Genomic DNA, 20,180 nt, shown 5'->3' on the forward strand with positions numbered 1-20,180 from the left:
TTTACTTAATAACAATGCTATATAAGTATAACAATACATATTTCTTAAGTTCTGGCCAAACCTTTGAACTGGCAAACATGGATTCTTCCTAAATTCAGGCCAAGCCAAACTCATTAAGAGAGAAAATATCTACTTCATTAATAAAACACAAATGAATCAATGAAAAAAAATAAAAACTAGACACTGTAACTCTATACATTTTAAAAGACATCACAAATAGGCTGGCCAAATCAAAGATGGGCAAGCTAGATCATATTTGGGGAGTATATGTGTTCTATGGTATATGAGCTATCTCTCTTACACGAACTAGCATATACAATAATGTCAGACTGTTAGCTTGACTCTTTCTTGTTAACTACATGTAGATAATCATTACATTTAGCAAATATAGATTTAAATATATATAGAAAGGGGATGTCAGTGAACATATATAAAGGGGAGACCACAATGAGTTGTGAAGATCCCAGTAAACACTGAAATCTGAATGGTATAGTTTAGTAGTATACTCCATCTCCCCCTGGTGCTTTAAGACTGAAATAACATGATTTTTTAAAATTCTACTGGATTAAGAAAAATGTACATGAAAGACAGCCAAGTGTTTCTATCTTCTGCCATAAATAACTACAAAATTTTTAAATCCTTTTTTGAACTCACAAACAACAACAAAAAAAGCCAGATGAAAAAGGAATATAATTAAAATATGAGTTATACATATTATCCAAAGCACCCAATCGTCCTTCTTCTGAGTAGCATTAAAGAATATTTTTTGTACTTTTGTTTATTAGTATATTGTAGCAAATCAGTTTAAAATTTCAAAAGATTTAATTCATACCTCCATTTGTATGTGGTTTCTTTTTAAATGAAACCGTATTAACCATGTCCCATTCTGCTTCATAACTGTTCAGATGTTCCGATCCTCGATGAGCTCTTTCTTTTGGGGCCTGTGTCCATTCTACAACTGAACTGGAGTCCTAAAATAATTATAAAATATGAAATATTTAAACTATAAAATTAAAATTTAATTTCAATCCATAACATCTCAGCTTCTATATAAATTAAGTTTGTAGGTTGTGGCAGACATCACTGGTAGGAAAACTGAACTCTATTTCCTATCCTTTTCAACCTTGCTCATCTTTATCAATAAAAAGCAAGAAAAGCTTGACCAGACCCCCTTGCTGTTAGGGTTGCCAATGAAACATAAGCAGAAGTCAACTAGGGGCTTCTGGAAATGCTTTTGCTTTCATAATAAAAACCTTATCCCTTTTCCCTTTTTTACTGCTTTGAATGTACCTGCAATGCCTAAATACATGGCAGTAATCTCATGACTATGAGAGACAAAGTGAACCACTGCAAAAAGCTCCCAACCTTCAGTCTTTAAGTTATTTGAGGAAAACAGCCAATGGTGGCTATTTCTTTAGCCACTACTGGTTGCATATTTTCTTATTGGTGATCAAAATTAGCTAAAAGCAACATATCTACATGTACAGTTCTGTAGAATTTTCAATTTAAAAAAAATAATAAAACCAAGTCTAAAACCCAGTGCTAATAGTTTGACTAAATCAAAAAGTTTAACTTTTGTACAAAAGAATAAACTCCATACATAAGTGTAAACATAAGCAAGACTGAAAGAAAATGTTTCTAAAATATGTGACAGACAAAAGAAAAACATCCAAATTACAAAACAACTCTTAACGATTTATGTAGAAATAGACAAGTATCAAAACAGAAAATCAAGCAAATGTCATAAATACGCAAGTCAAAGAAGAAATACAGACAAAAAATGTTCAACTTCAACAATAATCAAAGAAAAGCAAGTTAAAATAAGGTTTCTTTTTTCTTTTTTCGCCCTATTCAATTAAAAAAAGATAATATCAAATACAGAAGACAGCGTAAGGAAATGGACTATCTCACGCAGTTGTTGATGGTGTTCACTAGTACCGACTCCAAGAGAGTAATTCAGCCATATTTACTAAAATTCAAAATATGCGTGTGTTTAACCACAACTCTGTTTTCAACATTTGCACAAGAGAAATATTCACACATGTACATAAAGAGGCACATAACGAGAATTTTCTTTGCAGCACTGTTAACAGTAAAAAACCTGAAAATATCCTAATATCCATCAATGGAAGAATGAGTATATAAACTAAGGGGTAGCCAATGAAATATTAGGCAATAGTTTGAAGACTGATATATGTTTAAATTTATATACAGTCAACACATAATAGTAAATACAACAAAAATGTAGCAAAACAATGTTTGTAGTATGTACAAGGGTACTTCAAAAAGTTCATGGAAAAATGGAATTAAAAGACAATATGAATCCTATGAACATTTTGAAGACAATGTTTAATAACAATTAAATGCAGCATATGCAATTAGAAACACAGAAGACTAGGTTCTTCTACACACATATATATACATAGATAGGAAATATGTACCGATAAAGGTCTGGAAAGATACACTAAACAGGAAGAGGTGCAGGAAAGGTTCTGGTCAAGCAAGACTTCAACTTTCTGTTAGGTGAATTTTTGCAACAAGAACGTATTCACATATCTCTAGTGTAACTCTTTTTAAAAAGGGAAAAAGGAAAATTAGTAGGAATAGGAAGATATTATAAAGGCACAAAAAAAAATTAAGAAGAAATGTAAACAGACAGAAAACTGGGGGAAAACTGAACAAATGAAATTATAAAGTGGAGTGTTTTTTCTTCCACATCCTTCCTCAAATGTCATTTCTCAGGGAGCCCCCGTTGTTCACCCAATTTAAATTAAAAAAAAGCAACCCACCATCCCTACACCAACCCTACCATCTGTAGTGAGGAAAGCTAAGAAGCATCTATAGAACCACTCCATCCCCCACTTCTCTCCCACACACACACAAAAAGGTTCAGAATTGGTAGAATATGTCAATAATTAGGGAAATTAGAATAAAGGTCAAGTTGGAAACAGAACAACTAACCAAAGTCAAGAAGGCTCGAGTTTTATTCATTAGGGAAGGTAAAACAGTTGTCTCTGCATTCAAAGAAACCATGCAAAGAGCAAAGGGATAATACACTGAAAACAGGCGAATTAATTGAAAGCCCACCTATATAATAAAGTTGGTAAGACTACCAGTTCTGTTTCTTACTCAGTTATCAGAACACTGGCATCCAAGCTAAATCTTTCAAGGCAGGAATCTGCAGATTCTTAAATGTCTAGCCCAAAGAGAAAAGACTTGGATTCTGACATTAGGGATTCCCTAAGGAAATAGCCTAGCCAGATACACTAAGAAGGGCCCCACTATTGCCAAACGTACCCATACCTACAGAGTATAATCACTTTTGTGCATCTGCTGTTAAATATGAGCACCACACTACAAAAATCATCAAACATCAAAGGCAAGTGTCTACACAAAAGAATCCAAGTGAAACAAAGGGGTAGAGGATGGGGAAAGAACACTCAGAGGAAATGGACTATATATATGGAGATGACAACATCTAAAAAGCTATCCTTAATCGTCTCAGAAATAAAAAGAGATATTACATCCACAAAGAATAGAATGCTATTTTTTAAAAGGAGGAAAGGGGGACACTCAGAACAAGAGAGATATTTTAGAAATTAAAAATAGGATGTAACAGGAACCATTTTGGACGTTTTATTTTCTGTGTTGTGGAAGGCCTCCCTTAATCTTTGTTTTTGGTCTTTGTTGCTAAGAAGAGATATTGAAGGTCATAATACTGCAACTCAGGAGAAAGGCTCAGAGCTAAGTAATCTTGAAATTTTGGAAATAGAAGCTATAAAAAGATTTAAGAATTCTATAACAAAGAAGTTTAACAAATTATCCATATTGATAAGAGAATGGATGGGCAGAGACCTAGAAAAGTATTGGGGAGTTGAGAGAGTTAACAGAAAGAAGTACAAGGCTGGAATTGGCCACAAAATCAATTTACTAAAGTAAATGCAAAACAAGAGAAAGTCTCACAGAATGCAGAGAAAAAGGGAAAAGAAATCAAGAAAAAAAAGAGACCTAGAGAGTTGGTTCAGGAGATACAATCTACCCATAATAGGAATACCCGAAACAGAGGACACAGCAAATTGAGTTGAAACAGTAATTAAGGAACTAATTGAAGAAAATTTGCCAGAGTTGAAGAACAAACTAGATCTACAAATGGAAAAAGCATACAGGGCACCTTTAAAATTTGATGAAAAGAAAGCAACATCTAAGCATATTCTGGTGATATTTTTAAATTTCAAGTGTAAAGAAAAAATTCTACAAGTATCCAGAGAGAGAAAGCAAGTTACCTATAAAGGGGCAAGAGTCAGGATGACCTCAGATTTTTCTCTTGCAACTCTAAATTCCAGAAGACAATAGAACAATACCTACACAATTTTAAGGGAAAATAATTTTGAACCAAGAATTATATGCACTGCCAAGTTATCATTTCCATACAAAGGCAACTGGAAGACATTCTCAAATATGCAGAGGTTAAGAAAGTATGTCAACCAAGAACCTTCCCTGAAAAGTGTGGTGAATGACTTACTGCAGCAAACAGAGAACATGAACTAAAGTAACTCAACACCAGGGAGGCAACTGTATGAAAGAAATTAACATCAGCCTGGAGTTGCAAACTTGCCAGGACACATGTACTATCTAAACCCCAAGAAACCAAAGAAAGACATCAGTAAAGCCATGCCAGTTCCACCCTGAAGCACATCAAAATCCAGCAGGACCCTAGGATAACATCTATGATGGGAACAGAAACCAAGAGGAGCCTTGGCAAGACCTTACACCTGACTCCTTGCTCAGAGCCTCCACAGCTCACATTCCCCTCCCTCCTGCTTTTCACTTCCCAAATTCCATTCCCTCAACCCCCTCTTTAAAAACCCCTCAGTAAATCTGAGTCTTTGAGATGATTTTAGTTTGGCTATTCTCCTTCAGGTTTACCAGAGAGATGGCTTTGCCTAACATCTCCTCAGGTCACAGGTATTCCTCAATAAAATCTGACTTCCTATTCCACCAAAAAAAAATTTTAAATATAGCAAAAATTTAAAAGGCAATAAAAGACAGGAGATAAAGTTGAAAAAATATCCTACATACATATCATACAGTACATACCAAAAAAAAAAAAAGATAAAAAGTCAGAAAAAAGATAGAAAATAGAAAAAAAAGATTTAAAAATTACAGGACCAGTCAAGAACTCTAAAGATCTCCAGAAAGAGACAAAACAGAAAATGGAGAGGAAGAAGAAATCATTATAATAATTCAAGAATATTTCCAAAATCTAAAAGACAAGTTTCCTTATTAAAAGAGCCCATGACATTTCTATAAGCTCTTGACAAAATGTGTATCAACAAAAATGTTGACTTCAATATTAGAAAATAATAAAGAATAATATATTTTAAAAAAAAAAAAAAAAAAGAGCCCATGACACGACACAATGGACTTAAAAAAAACACAAAAATACCAAGGTCAAGGGTTCAGATCCCCATACCAGCCAGCCACAAAAACAAAACAAAAAAAACCTGAAACACAAAAGCACATTACCACAACACCTAGAACACTAGAAACAAGAGACAATCAGAAAAGCTTCTAGAGAAGGAAAAAACATACAAAGTATCAAGAATTACAATGCTTTAGACTTAACAAAGGAAACTAAACAAACCTAGCACAGTAATTTCAAAAATCTATGGGACAATGTACTTTCAAACGTAATTCTATGCCAGCCAAGCTATCGATTCAGAATAAGGCTAGAAAAGTCTTTAAAAAAATAAATGTTTTTGCTCCCTGTACCCTTTTTCTCAGGAAGAACTGGAGCTGCACCAAAACAAGGAAGTAAACCAAAATTGAAGTCAGTATGGGATACAGGAACAGGGAGATCAAAATATGGGAAAGAGGCAAAAAGAATCACCAGGATAATTGCTACACAGCACAAGAGAAAAGCAGTCCATAATAATCCTGTGAGAAGGCTCTGGGAGAAATGTCTCTAAGAAAATGAAATCAGAAGACTATTTGTTTAAATATTTTGAGAAGAAATGTAAACAACTGATGGAGAGTTTCAAGGTGACTTAGAGATAAGACAGAGCTAAATCCCTACCTTCCACAGTTAGAAGTCAATACATAACATGTAACTGAAAAAAAAATAGTAGGATTAGAAGAATTTTAATTATACATAGGGCTGTAACTACCCTAAGAAACAGCTACAAGGCTTGATTGTGATTGCCTTGGAAAATGGAAAACTTGGTGGGAAAGTGAGGGTACCTATAGCCTTCTAAAACTTATAGGACTTACATAGAAAAATGTATTATTTGGATTAGAATTTTATAATAAAATCTTTTATAAAATGTTGAGAAAATATTCAGCAGAGATGTATGAAAAGAACAAAAGCATAATAGAATTGGAAGTACAACCATTTAATAAATATATGTTCCCATTATAAAAGAGTATTCCCTATCACACACCATATACAAATATTAACTCAAAATGGATCTTAGACATAAATATGAGATAAAACTATAAAACTCTTAGAAGAACCAGCACTAAATCTTCATTCTTGGGTTAGGCAATGGTTTCCTGGATATAACACCAAAAGCACAGGCAAAAAAGAAAAAAAATATATACATTGGACTTCAAAATTAAAAATGTTTGTGCTTCAAAATACACCATCAAGAAAGTAAAAAGACAGTCCACAGAATAAAAAAAAAATGTTTGCAAGTTAAAAATCCGATAAGAGACTTGTATCCAGAATATATGAAGAATTTTCCCAACAATAAAAAGACAAGTAACCAAAAGGGCAAAGGATTTAGAACAGACATTTCTCCAAAGAAGAGATACACATGGCCAGTACACTCATTAGTCATTAGAAAAATATAAATCAAAACCACAATGACATACCACTTTGGTTATAGGTTGCATTGTGCTTCCCATCCACCACACATATCCACCCTTCTGCCAAAAGATATGTTAAAGTCCTAACCCACATTACTTCAGAATGGGACCTTATTTAGAAATAAGATCCTTACAGAGGTAATCAAGTTAAAATGAGGTTATTAGGATGGGCCATGATCCAATGCAACTGGTGTCCTCACAAAAAAAGGGGATCTTAACACAGACACAGATGTGTACAGATGGTGTGAAGACACAGGAAGAACACCATCTACAAACCAAAAAATGCTCAAGGCTACCAGAAACTAGTAGAAAGGCAAGAAACAGTTTCTCCTTCACAGCCTCAGAAGAAACCAATTCTGCTGTCTGAGGAAAATAGAATAGTTTAGTCAGGCCCCCTCGCCTGGGGTCTGGTTGGGGGGTGGTGCAGCACATTCTTTGTAAACAAGTTAGTGGAGTTAGTGCGCATGTGCCCATGTATCTTTTTAGTTTGTTGCTAGTGTGTGTTCTTTGGAGCTTGTGAAGCAGCAGCTAGAGGGCAGAGCTTGCATCTAAAAATAGAGCATGTTTAGTTTGCTGGCAGCTCCTCAGTTTCTCTTTGGACTTTGCCAGTAGCAGTTGAGTTTCTCTTTGTACTGCCTAGCTCTTAGACGTGTGTGTGCTGAATAAAGAATATTCTTTCTTCAACCGAGGCTCCAAGGACCTTTTTTCCAGTTACCTAGTTCATAGACCTGCATGTGATGGATTTGTGACCCAGTATGGACAACGGGCTTGAGGGGCTGTGAGCTGAGACCCAGCCCTAGCTCTACATGCTGACACCCTGATTTCTGACCTCTAGCTTCCAGAACTGTGAGACAGTAAGTTTCTATTGTTCTAAGCCAACCAGTTTGCAGTGCTTTGTTACAGCAGCCCTACAAAACTAATGCAACTTCATACCCACTACTTTTACTAAAATTAAAAAGACAATACCAAGTGCTGAAGAGGATGTGAAGAAACCAGAACCCTTATCTATTACTGGTTAAATTGTAAAATGATGCAACTGCCCAAACAGTGTGGCAGTTCCCCAAATGTTAAACACAGAGTTATATAACCCAACAATTCCACTCCTAGATATACTCAAGAGAAATAAAAATATGTCCTCACAAAAATTCGTACAGATGTTCATAGAAGCATTATTTATATTAGCCCAAAAGTAAAAATAATCCAAATGTCCATTAATTGACAAATAGAAACAAAATGTGGTATACCCATAAATGCAATATGATAGGATTTCAAAAAGTTCACTGAAAAATGGAATTAAAAGATAAAAATAAAAATATAAACTTCATTTCTCAACATAAGCTTCATCAAGTTCAAGACACTTTTGTGAGCGATGATACCAGCCATTTAGTCCATCCCTAAAGAACTGAGGGGTCCTGGGAATTTAACCACGTCAACAGTCTTTTTTACATTATTAACTGAAGAAAAATGGGTGTCCTTTAAACATCTTGTAAGATTAGAAAACAAAAAGTCAGAAGGAGCCAAATCAAGACTGTAAAATGGATGCCTCATAATTTCCCATCAAAACTTTTGCAAATTTGCCATTATTTGACAAGAAGAATGAGCAGAAGCATTGTTGTGATGGAGAAGGGTTCTCTGGTGAAGTTTTCCTAGGCATTTTTCTGCTAAAGTTTTGCCTAACTTTCTCCAAACATTCTCATAATAAGCAGACATTATCATTCTTTGGTCCTCCAGAAAGTCAGCAAGCAAATGCCCAGAGCATCCCAAAAAGCTGTTGCCATTATTACCTTCGCTCCTGACTGGTCTGCTTTTGCTTTGACTGGACCACTTCCACCTTGGTAGTCACTGATTTGATTGTGCTTTGTCTTCAGGATCATACTGGTAAAGCCATGTTTCATTTCCTGTTACAATTCTTCAAAGAAATGCTTCAGGATCTTGACCACATTTGTTTAAATTTTTCATTGAAAGCTCTGCTCCTGTCTACAGCTGATCCGAACACAATACTTTGCAGAAAATTTGATCAACTGTAATTTTCAGTCAGACTTGTGTAAGCTGAACCCACTGAGATGTCTACAACGTTGGCTATTGTTTCTGCTGTTAATAATCAGTCTTCAATTAGGGCAAGAACAAGATGAATTCTTTCCTCGAAAGTTAACATGGACGGTCTGTTGCTGCCGGCTTCCTCATCTTCAACACTGTTCCATTCCTTCTTAAAATGAGTTATCCATTTGTAAACTGCTGATTTCTTTATTTCTTTGGGGCACTGCCCCCATAAACTTTTCATAAAGCATCAATGATTTCACCATTCTTTCACACAAGCTTCACCATAAATTTGATGTTTCTTCTTACTTCAATTTTAGCAGAATTCATGTTGCTTTGATAGGGGCTCTTTTCAAACTGATGTCTTATCTTTCATGTGCTTAAAACTAGATCCTGTTCCGACATATTATAACAAGTTCATACAAGTTTACTTTGGTTAAAAAAAATTTTGCAATCCATGCAGTTTTTTCACAATAGATATTTTTCATGAATTTTTTGAAGACTCCTCACATTATTCAGCAAAAAGAGGAAACACCTGCTAAAATACAGATGAACCTTGAAAACATGATACAAAGTGAGTTAAGCCCGTCACAAAAGACTATATAGTACATGATTCCATTTATGTGAAATGTCCAGAATAGGCAAATCCTTAGAGACAGAAAGTAGACTAGCTGCCAAGGGCTGAGAGAAGGTGGGAATGAGGGGCGACTACTAATAGGTAGAGTTTCTTTTTGGGTGGTGATGAAAATGTTTTTAAATTAGGAATTGGTGATGTGTGCATAACTGTAAATATACTAAAAATCATTGAATTGTACACTTTAAGAGGATGAATTTTATGGTATATAAATTATATTTCAATAAACCTGTAATTTCAAAAAAATGGCATTCCCTTAGTCATACATTTTTGTTCTTAAATACCTTTCCAGCATAGAGAATACTAGAAGAATCCAATGCATCATCCAATGGTCTCCAGTCCACTATTACTTCAGCATCCTAGAGAATGAAATTATGCATTATATTTAATATTAGGCAACATGTTACATTTTTAACCACTTATTTTTTATTCCCTGAGCCCAAAATAAAATTTTGGCCCTTAATTATTAGCATTTTAAATATGCTATTATCACATGTAAACCACTCTTTGGGCCGGCCCGTGGCTCACTCAGGAGAGTGCGGTGCTGATAACACCAAGGCCCCGGGTTCGGATCCCATATAGGGATGGCCAGTTAGCTCACTGAGTGAGCGTGGTGCTGACAACACCAAGTCAAGGGTTAAGATCCCCTTACCGGTCATTTTTGAAAAAAAAAAAAAAAAAAAAAAACCACTCTTTGACAACAAATGTTATGTATATTTTAAAATTCTGCTTACTTTTCATTATGAAAAATTTATACTACTGCACTTTCTCCATAATTAGTTTTAAAATATTCCATATCATCTTACTGGCTTATCTAAAGTACTGTATTTTATTTCTAACATCATTTCCACGTTAAATTTACAACAGATGTTCAATTACATAACTGTACTTTATACATGAAATTTAAACTTTCTGATGATGTTCCAAAGATGAGCCACTACCATAAATTATTATTAAATAAAATCACTTACTAGAAACTTACCTTCTCTAAAACACGCAATATTCCTGAAATCAAGCTGTCTTGGTCACTGGTCTTTCCAAAAGATGAGTGAATACATACTCCTTCCTGTTCATATATAATCTGGAAAAATAAAAATAAGACTAATCACACCATTTTTATCAGTTCTATTTCAACATTTATTAAAAGTATTAAGAGATGTTTTCTTATAATACCTTGCCAAGTTTCTGATTATTTCACATATAAATGCATTACTTAAAAAATAGCACTCAGACTTAAGAGCACTTCAAACAAACATAAACTGGAAGGAAGTTTGCTTTGTCATACATGAAAGTTCATTTTCCGGATTAGTGATAGTCATAATCTTGATCTTCTCCATAAACAAATGTCAGAGTACTTGCTATGCGTTCAATATATAAATTACATTTTAAATTTATGCTTATAATGAATATTAAGGAAAATACTGGGTTCAAACTGAAAATGGACCTGAAAATATCCAAGAATAAGAACAAATGAAATACAATAAGGAATCAATGCTTTCTAACTATTCCCATAATAGCACGTTTTAACTATAAGATCATTTTGGCGTGTTTTTGTAACACAGTGGCATAAAAAAGGGAATAATATGACAATTTTAAAGAGTACTGATGAAGACTTCTAGGAATAACTAGTGTAAACTAGTTCAATTTCACAAATATTTACTGAGTATTTCTATACGTAAAAGACGTAACAGACTAGAAGTACATGAAAATGATTAAGACATGATCCTTGGAAAAAGTCCTATGAGAATACAGGAGACACTTAAGTTAATTCCTCATTAAGTTTAAACATTTACAGCTAAGCTTAATTTTATATAGGCATAATGTTATAAATTAAGATTCCATTCCTGGGACCCATTTCAAACCATTTAAAAAAATTTTTAATTATGAAAATAAGTAAAAGGAAAATAAATAGTCACTTCTAGACCTAAATACTTTTGACATATATAAGTTTGGAATAGTCTGTTTTGTCTACTTATGTAGACTTTTTATTAATATAGTCACATAACTTCAGAATAGCATGAGCCAACAATGCGAAACAAGCACCACCAGGGCCCATCACTCCATCATTCATAAATGTAAATGGACATGTATCCTCCTGTTTTTGGCTAACATTTAGGGAACACTTATGTACCCAAAACTCTGCATGTTATAATAATCCTTACAATAACCCTAATCCACAGATTCTATAGCTATATTCTACTACATCATTAGGAAGATGAGCCTATTTGTGTGAATAAGAAAACTGAAAGAGGTTAAATAACTTGCCCAAGGTCAGGGACACAAATAGTAAGGAGTGGTACTGAGGATGAAATCCAGGGTGTCTAACACCAGGAACTGCTCTTAGCCACTAAACTGTAAAGCTTCCACATTACTTTTACCTGCCTCTCCTGTGCATTTATGTTAATCAATCGCGAATGGACTTATATCATATCAGGAAAGAGTTCTTCTATTAATCAAGATCACCGGGGAAGTTCTAAGTTCAAAAACCTAATTGGCCTTCCCTGAAATGGTTGTTAAGCACCAGACCAGCATGTAAGCAGAAGGCAAAGACTGGGGATAAGATGAGCTGGAGAAGAGTGGGAGGCAATTCTATATTGGTTGTATATAGACGAAAACTTTTAAAGCATATAGATATATTCACACATGTGTACAAACAGATGCATAAGAATATTCACAGTGGAAGTATTTATAATATCAGAGGGAAGGGAGGGAGACATGAGAGAAGGAAGGGAGGATATGAGTCAAAATATCCAAAAATAGGGAAATGATCAAATATATCCTGGGATATACATTTTTTGGGAAATACTAATCAGGAGTTAAGAAAGGATGAAGCAAATTAAACGGATGGGCAAACAGGCAGTTGTACACATAAAAACCACCAATCCTACATAGTATGATGATATTCACACTTTAAAAAATTTCTGTCTTTATATCCGTGTGAAATATATAGAACAAATTCTGGAAGAAGATACTTCACTACTTCACCAGAGTAACCATTTTACCATCTATATGTATCCGATAACATCATGTTATAAGCCTCAAATATACCCAAAAATGTATTCAATAAAGATTTTATTGGAAAAAAATCTCAGGATTTTGTGACAAATGCATCAGACATATATACAAAAACAGCACATTAGCATAATTTTACTTAAGACTGAGCTATTAGAATAATCAAAAATTTCATACTCCTCATACTAGAAAATGGGACACTCATTTGCCAAGAAAATCTTGTTATCATTAACAATGCAATCTAAGGTTCTGTGATACCATTAACACTAAAGAGATTCTGGAACCTTAATGAAGTTAAGTGAACCCTATAGACTCAAATGAAGCACTCTACCTTACTTAAGCACATTAAGCAGCTCTTTCTTTCCATATATTTGTTAGTCAAGTGTTTCCTAGTCTCTTTTTTATACATTGAAAATTTCTTAAGTGGTTTAGCTTGGAAAATATCTAAAAAGTATTAAAGTAGTCGGTACCTTACAAAAAGGCAAAGCTGCATTCATCCCATGTTCTGTGATCCTCAACTCTTCAGCACTTTTTGAGGGACAAATTACATGTACAAAAATTCACAATTATAAACCAAATTTGTACTGTCTTTAGAAAAGTCATGTTTACCTTTCTAATTTCAGGGTGTTATGTTAACTGATACAAATTAATAATTCTGCCAGAAATGGCAGATAGAATGAAGTGAATAAATTTAACAGTTCCTAAACCTTATGAAGTCTTATATTCTATAAGACGTAATGGCACAGAAAAAAATACTATTTGCATCAGTACATAATACACTTCAAATATAAAATAACTTAACAGTAACAGTTTTAACTGAATAGCACCTCTTTCAAAGTACTCTGATCTCACTCAAATCCTCACAGCAGGGCTAGCCAGTGAGCTCACTTGGGAGAGTATGGTGTTGATAACACCAAGGTCAAGAGTTTGGATCCCCATACAGGCCAAACGCCAAAAACATAACAACCCAAATCCTCACGGCCACCCTGAATGAGTCAGAACAGATCTTATTATCTCCATCTCCATTTGATAGAATAAACTGAGGCAAGAGCTGTTCAGTGACTTTACTCAAGACTACATATTTATCAAAGGAAGGAGTGAGTTTCAAATTTCCTGACACCTTCCATTAAATCTCAACTGTTACTGCCTCAAGAAACTGTCAAAAATTTTCCACATGTCTTCTCTAGAGGAAAATTAACAGTTTCTGAACTTGCTTAGATGCAGAAAATAATGCTGCTTCAGAAATAAAAACCAACTTTCAAATGTCTTTATAAACCAATGCACCAGCTATTTAACCATTTGGCCTTTAAACAAAAACTCTTAATTACTCTCGCATCTGAACTTCTAAATATTCCTCCTCACAAGCTTAGTCCCTTTTATGCCATCTTGGTTTGAATCATTCACTTGAACATTATAGTCCTTTTCTATAAGGGAGTGATCTTATTTTTTATTTAGAGCATATGTCTATTCATCAGCCCAATGTCTGAGTACATATGTATATTAAAATACAAGTATCAGCTACTTAAGATAGTTAAAAACAAAAAACAGAAGTCCAATTAAAACTGATGTTATACAATAGCATGATAATGAAGATGATATGTTTTCATTAGACTCTATCATGAATTGCTTCCTGAAGAGTATCATTCTGCCATAGGACATTCTGCTTTGTATGTTTCTCCACAGTGATAATTAACATTTGAAAAGCTATCTCCAAGCTTATTTGGTATGAGAAATTATTTTGGTACATGGAACATTATGATGTCAGGAATTTCATTTCAGATAACATTTTTATAGAAGAGGTTTTACTCTGGTTTTATTCATGATCTCTAATGCAAAATAAAAAGAAATGTTCAAATGCTATAATCTGCTCTGTAATATTTTTATTATATATTACTTTACTAAAATATTTCTACATTATCATATTTGACACTCACAACTCAAATAATAATTATCATTCACATCTTGTAACTGAGAAAACTATTAAGGAAGTTAAGTGACTTGATCAAGATTCTTCTGCTACTCTGGGGTTGAAATTGAAAGGTCTGCTCTGACAAGTTTTATTTGTCCAAAGAGTACACAATGAAAAAGACAATCAACTTAAGGCTCATCACATACAGATGCTGACAAAACTGTTCCAATATCTTATGTGCCATGTGCATTCCAATCTGAAGTATCCACCAATTACCAGTACTGCAAACATGAGTAGGTCCTCCATGCTACCAGTAGGAAAGAAAGAGCATTGGCAATCTGTCTCTTTCTTTCTACTACCTAAGATTTAAGGGAGGATGAAGAGTTCACAGGCATAGTAGGCAAAAATTCAAGTCAGAAAGAAAGAAAAGAAAAAAATATATTCCAAGGAGATGAAGGGCAAGGAAACTGTCAGGAACTTGGTAAATGGAAAGCTGAAAGAAGAAAAGGACTGAGACAAAAAAAAAAGTCTGCACTACCAAAGATGCACATGTCTGAGACTCCTTCCACAAAGAACCCAGACTCCATGAAGAATCAGCACCATGAATCTTAAATAGCAAATAGATGTATTGGCATTAAAGACTTCCCATGATTACTACCTTAGAGAGTACACTACATTAGAGAGTACACTACCTTGGAGTACATACAGAGGCACTGATATGTACAAACAAAACAGCCTAATCATTTTTCTGGTCTACATATCTGAGATATTACTAAAAGCCTCTATAAGATTCTCCAAACCTGACAACTAACTAATTTGTGATATTTTACAAGGTAACAAATTATACGGCAAAAACTTATCTGGAATATGTCTCCAGCAGGGATATATATAATGTTTTCCTTTCATCTTCGAGTTTATTTGGTTGAGAAAGTTGGTTACAAAAACTGTATACAGCAGGATACATAATTGTTGTCAAAATCAAGATATGGGTGGTTTGGAGGTGTTTTGGTTTTTGTTGTTTTTCGTTTTGTTTTGTTTTGTTTTGTTTTTGACTAATTTCTGTATGGTCCAATCTTTCAAAATCAAAAAATAAGTATTTGATGAGAGGAATTTAAGTTGAAATTTGAAGATAATGAAGATACCAAGGAAAAATAAGGTATCAGATACCATAAGTGACAAAAAGTGTACATGAGCAATAAAAAAAAAAAATGGAAGAAGTACACATTAATAGTAAGTAGAAGACATGGAAGAAGGGCTTTAAAAAATACACAATAGCAATGTTTTTAAAACACTAGTGATAATAAAGAAATACAAGAAAGTGATTATGATAAAAGTTAGGATAGTGGTTACTTATGGGAAGAGAGGTCCATGGAAAGGCCCTTTGGAGTGGCTGATAAAGGTCTATTTCTTCACGTGAGTGGTGGTTACAAGGATGTTTGCCTATGACTCATTAAGCTACATGATAAGTATGATTTTCTGTATCAGTTTTGTTTTACAATAAAAATGCTAAAACTTACTGGTGATAAACACAAAATATAAAGTTTTAAATAGTATGTAAACCAAATCTCAAGTGTACTAGAGACATACTGTACGATGGAAATCATGACGCAAATTCAACAATGGAAAAATATACCTTGAGAAAAAGAAAGGGAGGAAGGACAGATCAAGCAGAAGATTTGAGGCAATAGCACCATCTATCACCAAGTGAACCTGAAAAAAAGAGAGAGAGAGAGAGAGAGACAAAGAAAAAGGAAAAAAAAGGAGAAAGGAATGCTATTGTTGTGGGAGTACATACAGACTACCAATGAGATGGGGGGAACACACTTTAACATAAATCACAAATCGGTACAAAGCCACACTATGAATGTGATTATGACCTTTAGCTAACTAAATACCTATTGGCACATTCTCTAAATACAGAGCATCTGATAAAAATTCTTGAATGTCTTGCTAAGAGTATTGCCTCTCAGAAGGTACAGAAAAGAATTTATGCAGACCAATAGGAAGGAAAAGGTTATTAACAAAAACCCTGGGAGAAAAAGACCGTCTTAAGAGTTTATAACAACAAAGGAAACAAATTTGGAGCATGGTCAAATATCCAGTCTAGGACCAAAGGGGTGAAAAAAAGATGTACAAAGAAACAGAAAGGAAAAAGAAACAAACAAAAAAATAAACCCTATATAACAACTTCCACTTCCAGCCAAGATGGAGCAACAGACACAAGATTTAACTTCCCACCAAAAAAAAAAAAAAATTTTTTTTTTTAACTAAATGAAAAAAAGACCAAATCTATGAAATGATGGTTTTCAAGACACCACCCATCAGGCACTGAAAAACATTAACTGCTGAAAGAATACAAATAAAGTGAGACAGTGAACCATACAACTGCCCTAGCTTACTGTCTTGAGAGTTTCCAGCCACAGCACTGGAAGAGAAAACACAGAAGGTATCCAGTGGGAATCAGGGAATAACAAGACAGCTGGAGTTCATAGGACAGAGTACCAGAGAAGAAAGAAGTACACAGACAGGGAACTCAAGAGATCAGCAGAGACTTCCTCAAGTATTCAGGAGAGTACCAATCAGTGCATGTGTGTCAGTAAACTACCCCAGGTAAGAAGGGAATAGAGGAAAGCCACCTAAAACCATTAGAAGAAACAATCTGCAGGTTCTCACAGCTGTTCACACCAGCAACAGTGGGAAAACTCATAATTCGCAAAGCAACACGTAGAGCATTCAGAATAATCTTACCTCAAGCGGAGAGGCAAAATTAGTTCTACACTAAACAGTGGGCTGATACCTTATAACAAAGGTTAAAAGAACCAAAAGTATCAAACTGTAACATAAGAGCATTCTAGGACAATACTCAAGAATATTTTACAGGCAGGAAAGGTGGGGCAAGATGGAAGACTTGAAGTACCCAACACACAATCCTCCCACAAAGAAGGCCCAGAGCAAGAAATGGACAGCTAAGTACAGGGGAGGTCATTGGTGGGAGAGCGTGGGAAGGTAGTAAGAGCCAGGTGAGGACCCTGTGGAGCACAAAAACCAAGCAGGGTGGTGTAGAGAAGAGAAAGAGGTACATGGATTCAGCCATCACATCTCCAACACCAGGATCAGCCAGGAAGAATTTTCCCTTGTGGTGAAAAGAATCTGCTCAGACATGAACATTTCCCAACAATAACCCTCCTCCTGCTCCTACCCCAGCCTGCCTTCACCACCACTGTAGTCGCCTATGCCACTGTCTAGTCCCAGAGCCATGGCATTCTCCCTGAACAGCAGTTCATCCTACACAGCACACCCATGCCACCCACATAACCCTGCCCAGCAGCCTGCACAACCCCAACCATCCATGTGACCCCAACTGCCCAGCCACCTGCATGGTCCACCTGGGCCCAACTGACCAGCCAGGCATGCCGCCCCACCCACTCACATACGCCCAGCCATCTAGCTGACCATGCAGCCCTAACCACCTCAATCACACACATGGACCCAAACACACACACAGTCCCAACCGCCAGGCTGCCCACACAGCTCCACCTGCTAACATTGGCCCAGTCACCTGGCTGCCCATACAAACCCCACCATACTATGTGGGCTCTGCCGTCTAACTGCCATGCAGCCCTAGCTGCCCCAGATGTTCTCACAGCCCCACCTCCACACATGGGCCCAGCCATCTGGCCAACCCACACCACTCCAGATGCTGTGTGGCCCCAGACATCCAGCCACCAGTGGGGTCCCAGCTACCACAGCCACCCACACAGCCCAACCTGCATGCGTAAGCCCAACCATCCAGCTGCCTGCATGGCCCCAGCCACTCCACCTACCCACACTGCCCCAGCAACAGATGTAGCTGCCTGTGCCCACCGGAACTACCAACTCTACTTGAAACCACTGAGCCTACATAGAACTAATGAGACAGCTGAGTCTACCCAGAACCAAAACAAAAGCACCCCACCCAAAGGCAATATACAACAAATCTAAAGGAGGGAGTCTCTCTTCTCAATAGTCACCAAGAGTAATAGAAGAAGCAACCACTCCCCCAAATGACCGGACATGAACATAGGAATATGAGAAATATGAAAAGATAAGAAAATATGACACCACCAAAGGAATACTGTAATTCTCAAATAACTGACCCAACACAGAAAACTATTAAAATGTCTGAAAAGAAATCCCAAGTAACAATCTTAAACTCAGATACGAGAAGACTCAGACAACACAACTAGATGGAAAAAACAATCTAGGATTTTTTTTTTTCTTTTATAAAATGATTGGTAAGAGGATCTTGACACTTGACTTGGTGTTGTTAGCACCACGCTCTCCCAAGTGAGCCAACCAGCCATCCCTATATAGGGATCCTAACCCGTGGCCCTGGTGCTATCAGCAGCACTCTCCCAAGTGAGTCACTGGCCGGCCCTAAGCCATGATTTGAAGGAGGAAATTTACAAAGAGATAAACACCATTAAAAAGAATGTTGCAAAACTCCTTGAACTGAAAGACTCACTCAATGAAATAAAAACTACAATTGAGAGTGTGAGCAGCAGTTTATAGCAAGAAGAAGAATTTCTGATCTTGAAGACAGTCTTTTCAAAATAACCCATGCAGACAAAATTAAAAAAACAATCTATGAGAGCCTATCAGACAATCTTAAGCCCACAAATATCTGAATCATGGGTGTTCCAGAAGGGGAGCAGAAAAGAAAAAAGACTGAAAACATACTCAGTGAAATAAACAGTGGAAAACTTCCCAGGTATTGGTAGAGATACAGACTTCCAGAACTAAGCAGCTCAAAGACCCCCAACAGATTCAATCCAAAAAGGTTCTCTCTCAGACACATTGTAGCCAAACTGTCAAAATTCAGAGGCAAAGAGAGAATCCTAAAGACAGCAAGAGAAAAGTGCCAAGTCTCCTATAAGGTAGTCCTCATCAGACTAACAGCAGACATCTCAGCAGAAACCCAACAGGCCAGAAGAGAACAAGATGATTCAATGTACTAAAAACAAAATTTAAAAAAAACCCTCCTGCCATTCAAGAATACTGTATCTAGCAAGGCTATCCCTGAAGGCTATCCTTCAGAAATAAAGGGGAAATAGTGTATTTCCCAAAAAGCTGCAGGAGTACATGACCAAGTCTACACTATGTGACCAGCTCTACAAGAAATCTTTGAGAGTCCTGCACCTGGAACCCAAAAAACAATAATCACCACATAGATACAAGAGAAAGAAGAAACATCACTGGGAGAACAGATATGCAAATGAGAAAGACAAAGAACCTATACCATACTACCTCAAAAAACAAACACAGATATAAACACAGAAGGAAAAGAAAGGAACGAAAATATTTAAATAAACCATACAAAAGGCAATTAAATGCCATGAGTAAGACAATACATTTTAATAAAACCCTAAATGTAAATGGGTTAAATTCAAAAGACACAGACTAACTGGATTAAAAAGCTAGACCCAACTATATCCTGTCTACAAGAGACTTGCCTGGCCTGTAAAGACACACACAGACTAATAGTGATGGGATAGAAAAAGGTATACCACACAAATGGAAACCAAAAACAGGGAGGAGCAGCTATTCTTATATCAGATAAAATAGACTTTAACCCAAAAACCATAAAAACAGACAAAGAAAGCCATAATACAATGATAATGGGATCTATCCAGCAAGAAGACATAACAATCATAAACATATATGCACCCAATACCAGAGAAC

General features: G+C 35.7%; 1 protein-coding gene across 4 annotated transcripts in view; it reads right to left on the reverse strand.

Moving 5' to 3' along the window:
• Positions 1–20,180, reverse strand: part of TBC1D15 (TBC1 domain family member 15) — a 70,041-nt gene that overhangs the window by 43,484 nt on the left and 6,377 nt on the right. For all 4 annotated transcript variants that reach the window (XM_063074601.1, XM_063074602.1, XM_063074600.1 and 1 more), the window contains exons 2-4: positions 10,521–10,619; positions 9,823–9,897; positions 833–971 (exon numbers count right to left, since the gene is read on the reverse strand). In XM_063074601.1, coding sequence (XP_062930671.1) covers positions 833–971; positions 9,823–9,897; positions 10,521–10,619 — 313 coding nt within the window. The remainder of the gene's footprint in view (positions 1–832; positions 972–9,822; positions 9,898–10,520; positions 10,620–20,180) is intronic.

Source organism: Cynocephalus volans, chromosome 12, assembly GCF_027409185.1.
Source record: "Cynocephalus volans isolate mCynVol1 chromosome 12, mCynVol1.pri, whole genome shotgun sequence".
NCBI classification, from domain to species: domain Eukaryota; kingdom Metazoa; phylum Chordata; class Mammalia; order Dermoptera; family Cynocephalidae; genus Cynocephalus; species Cynocephalus volans.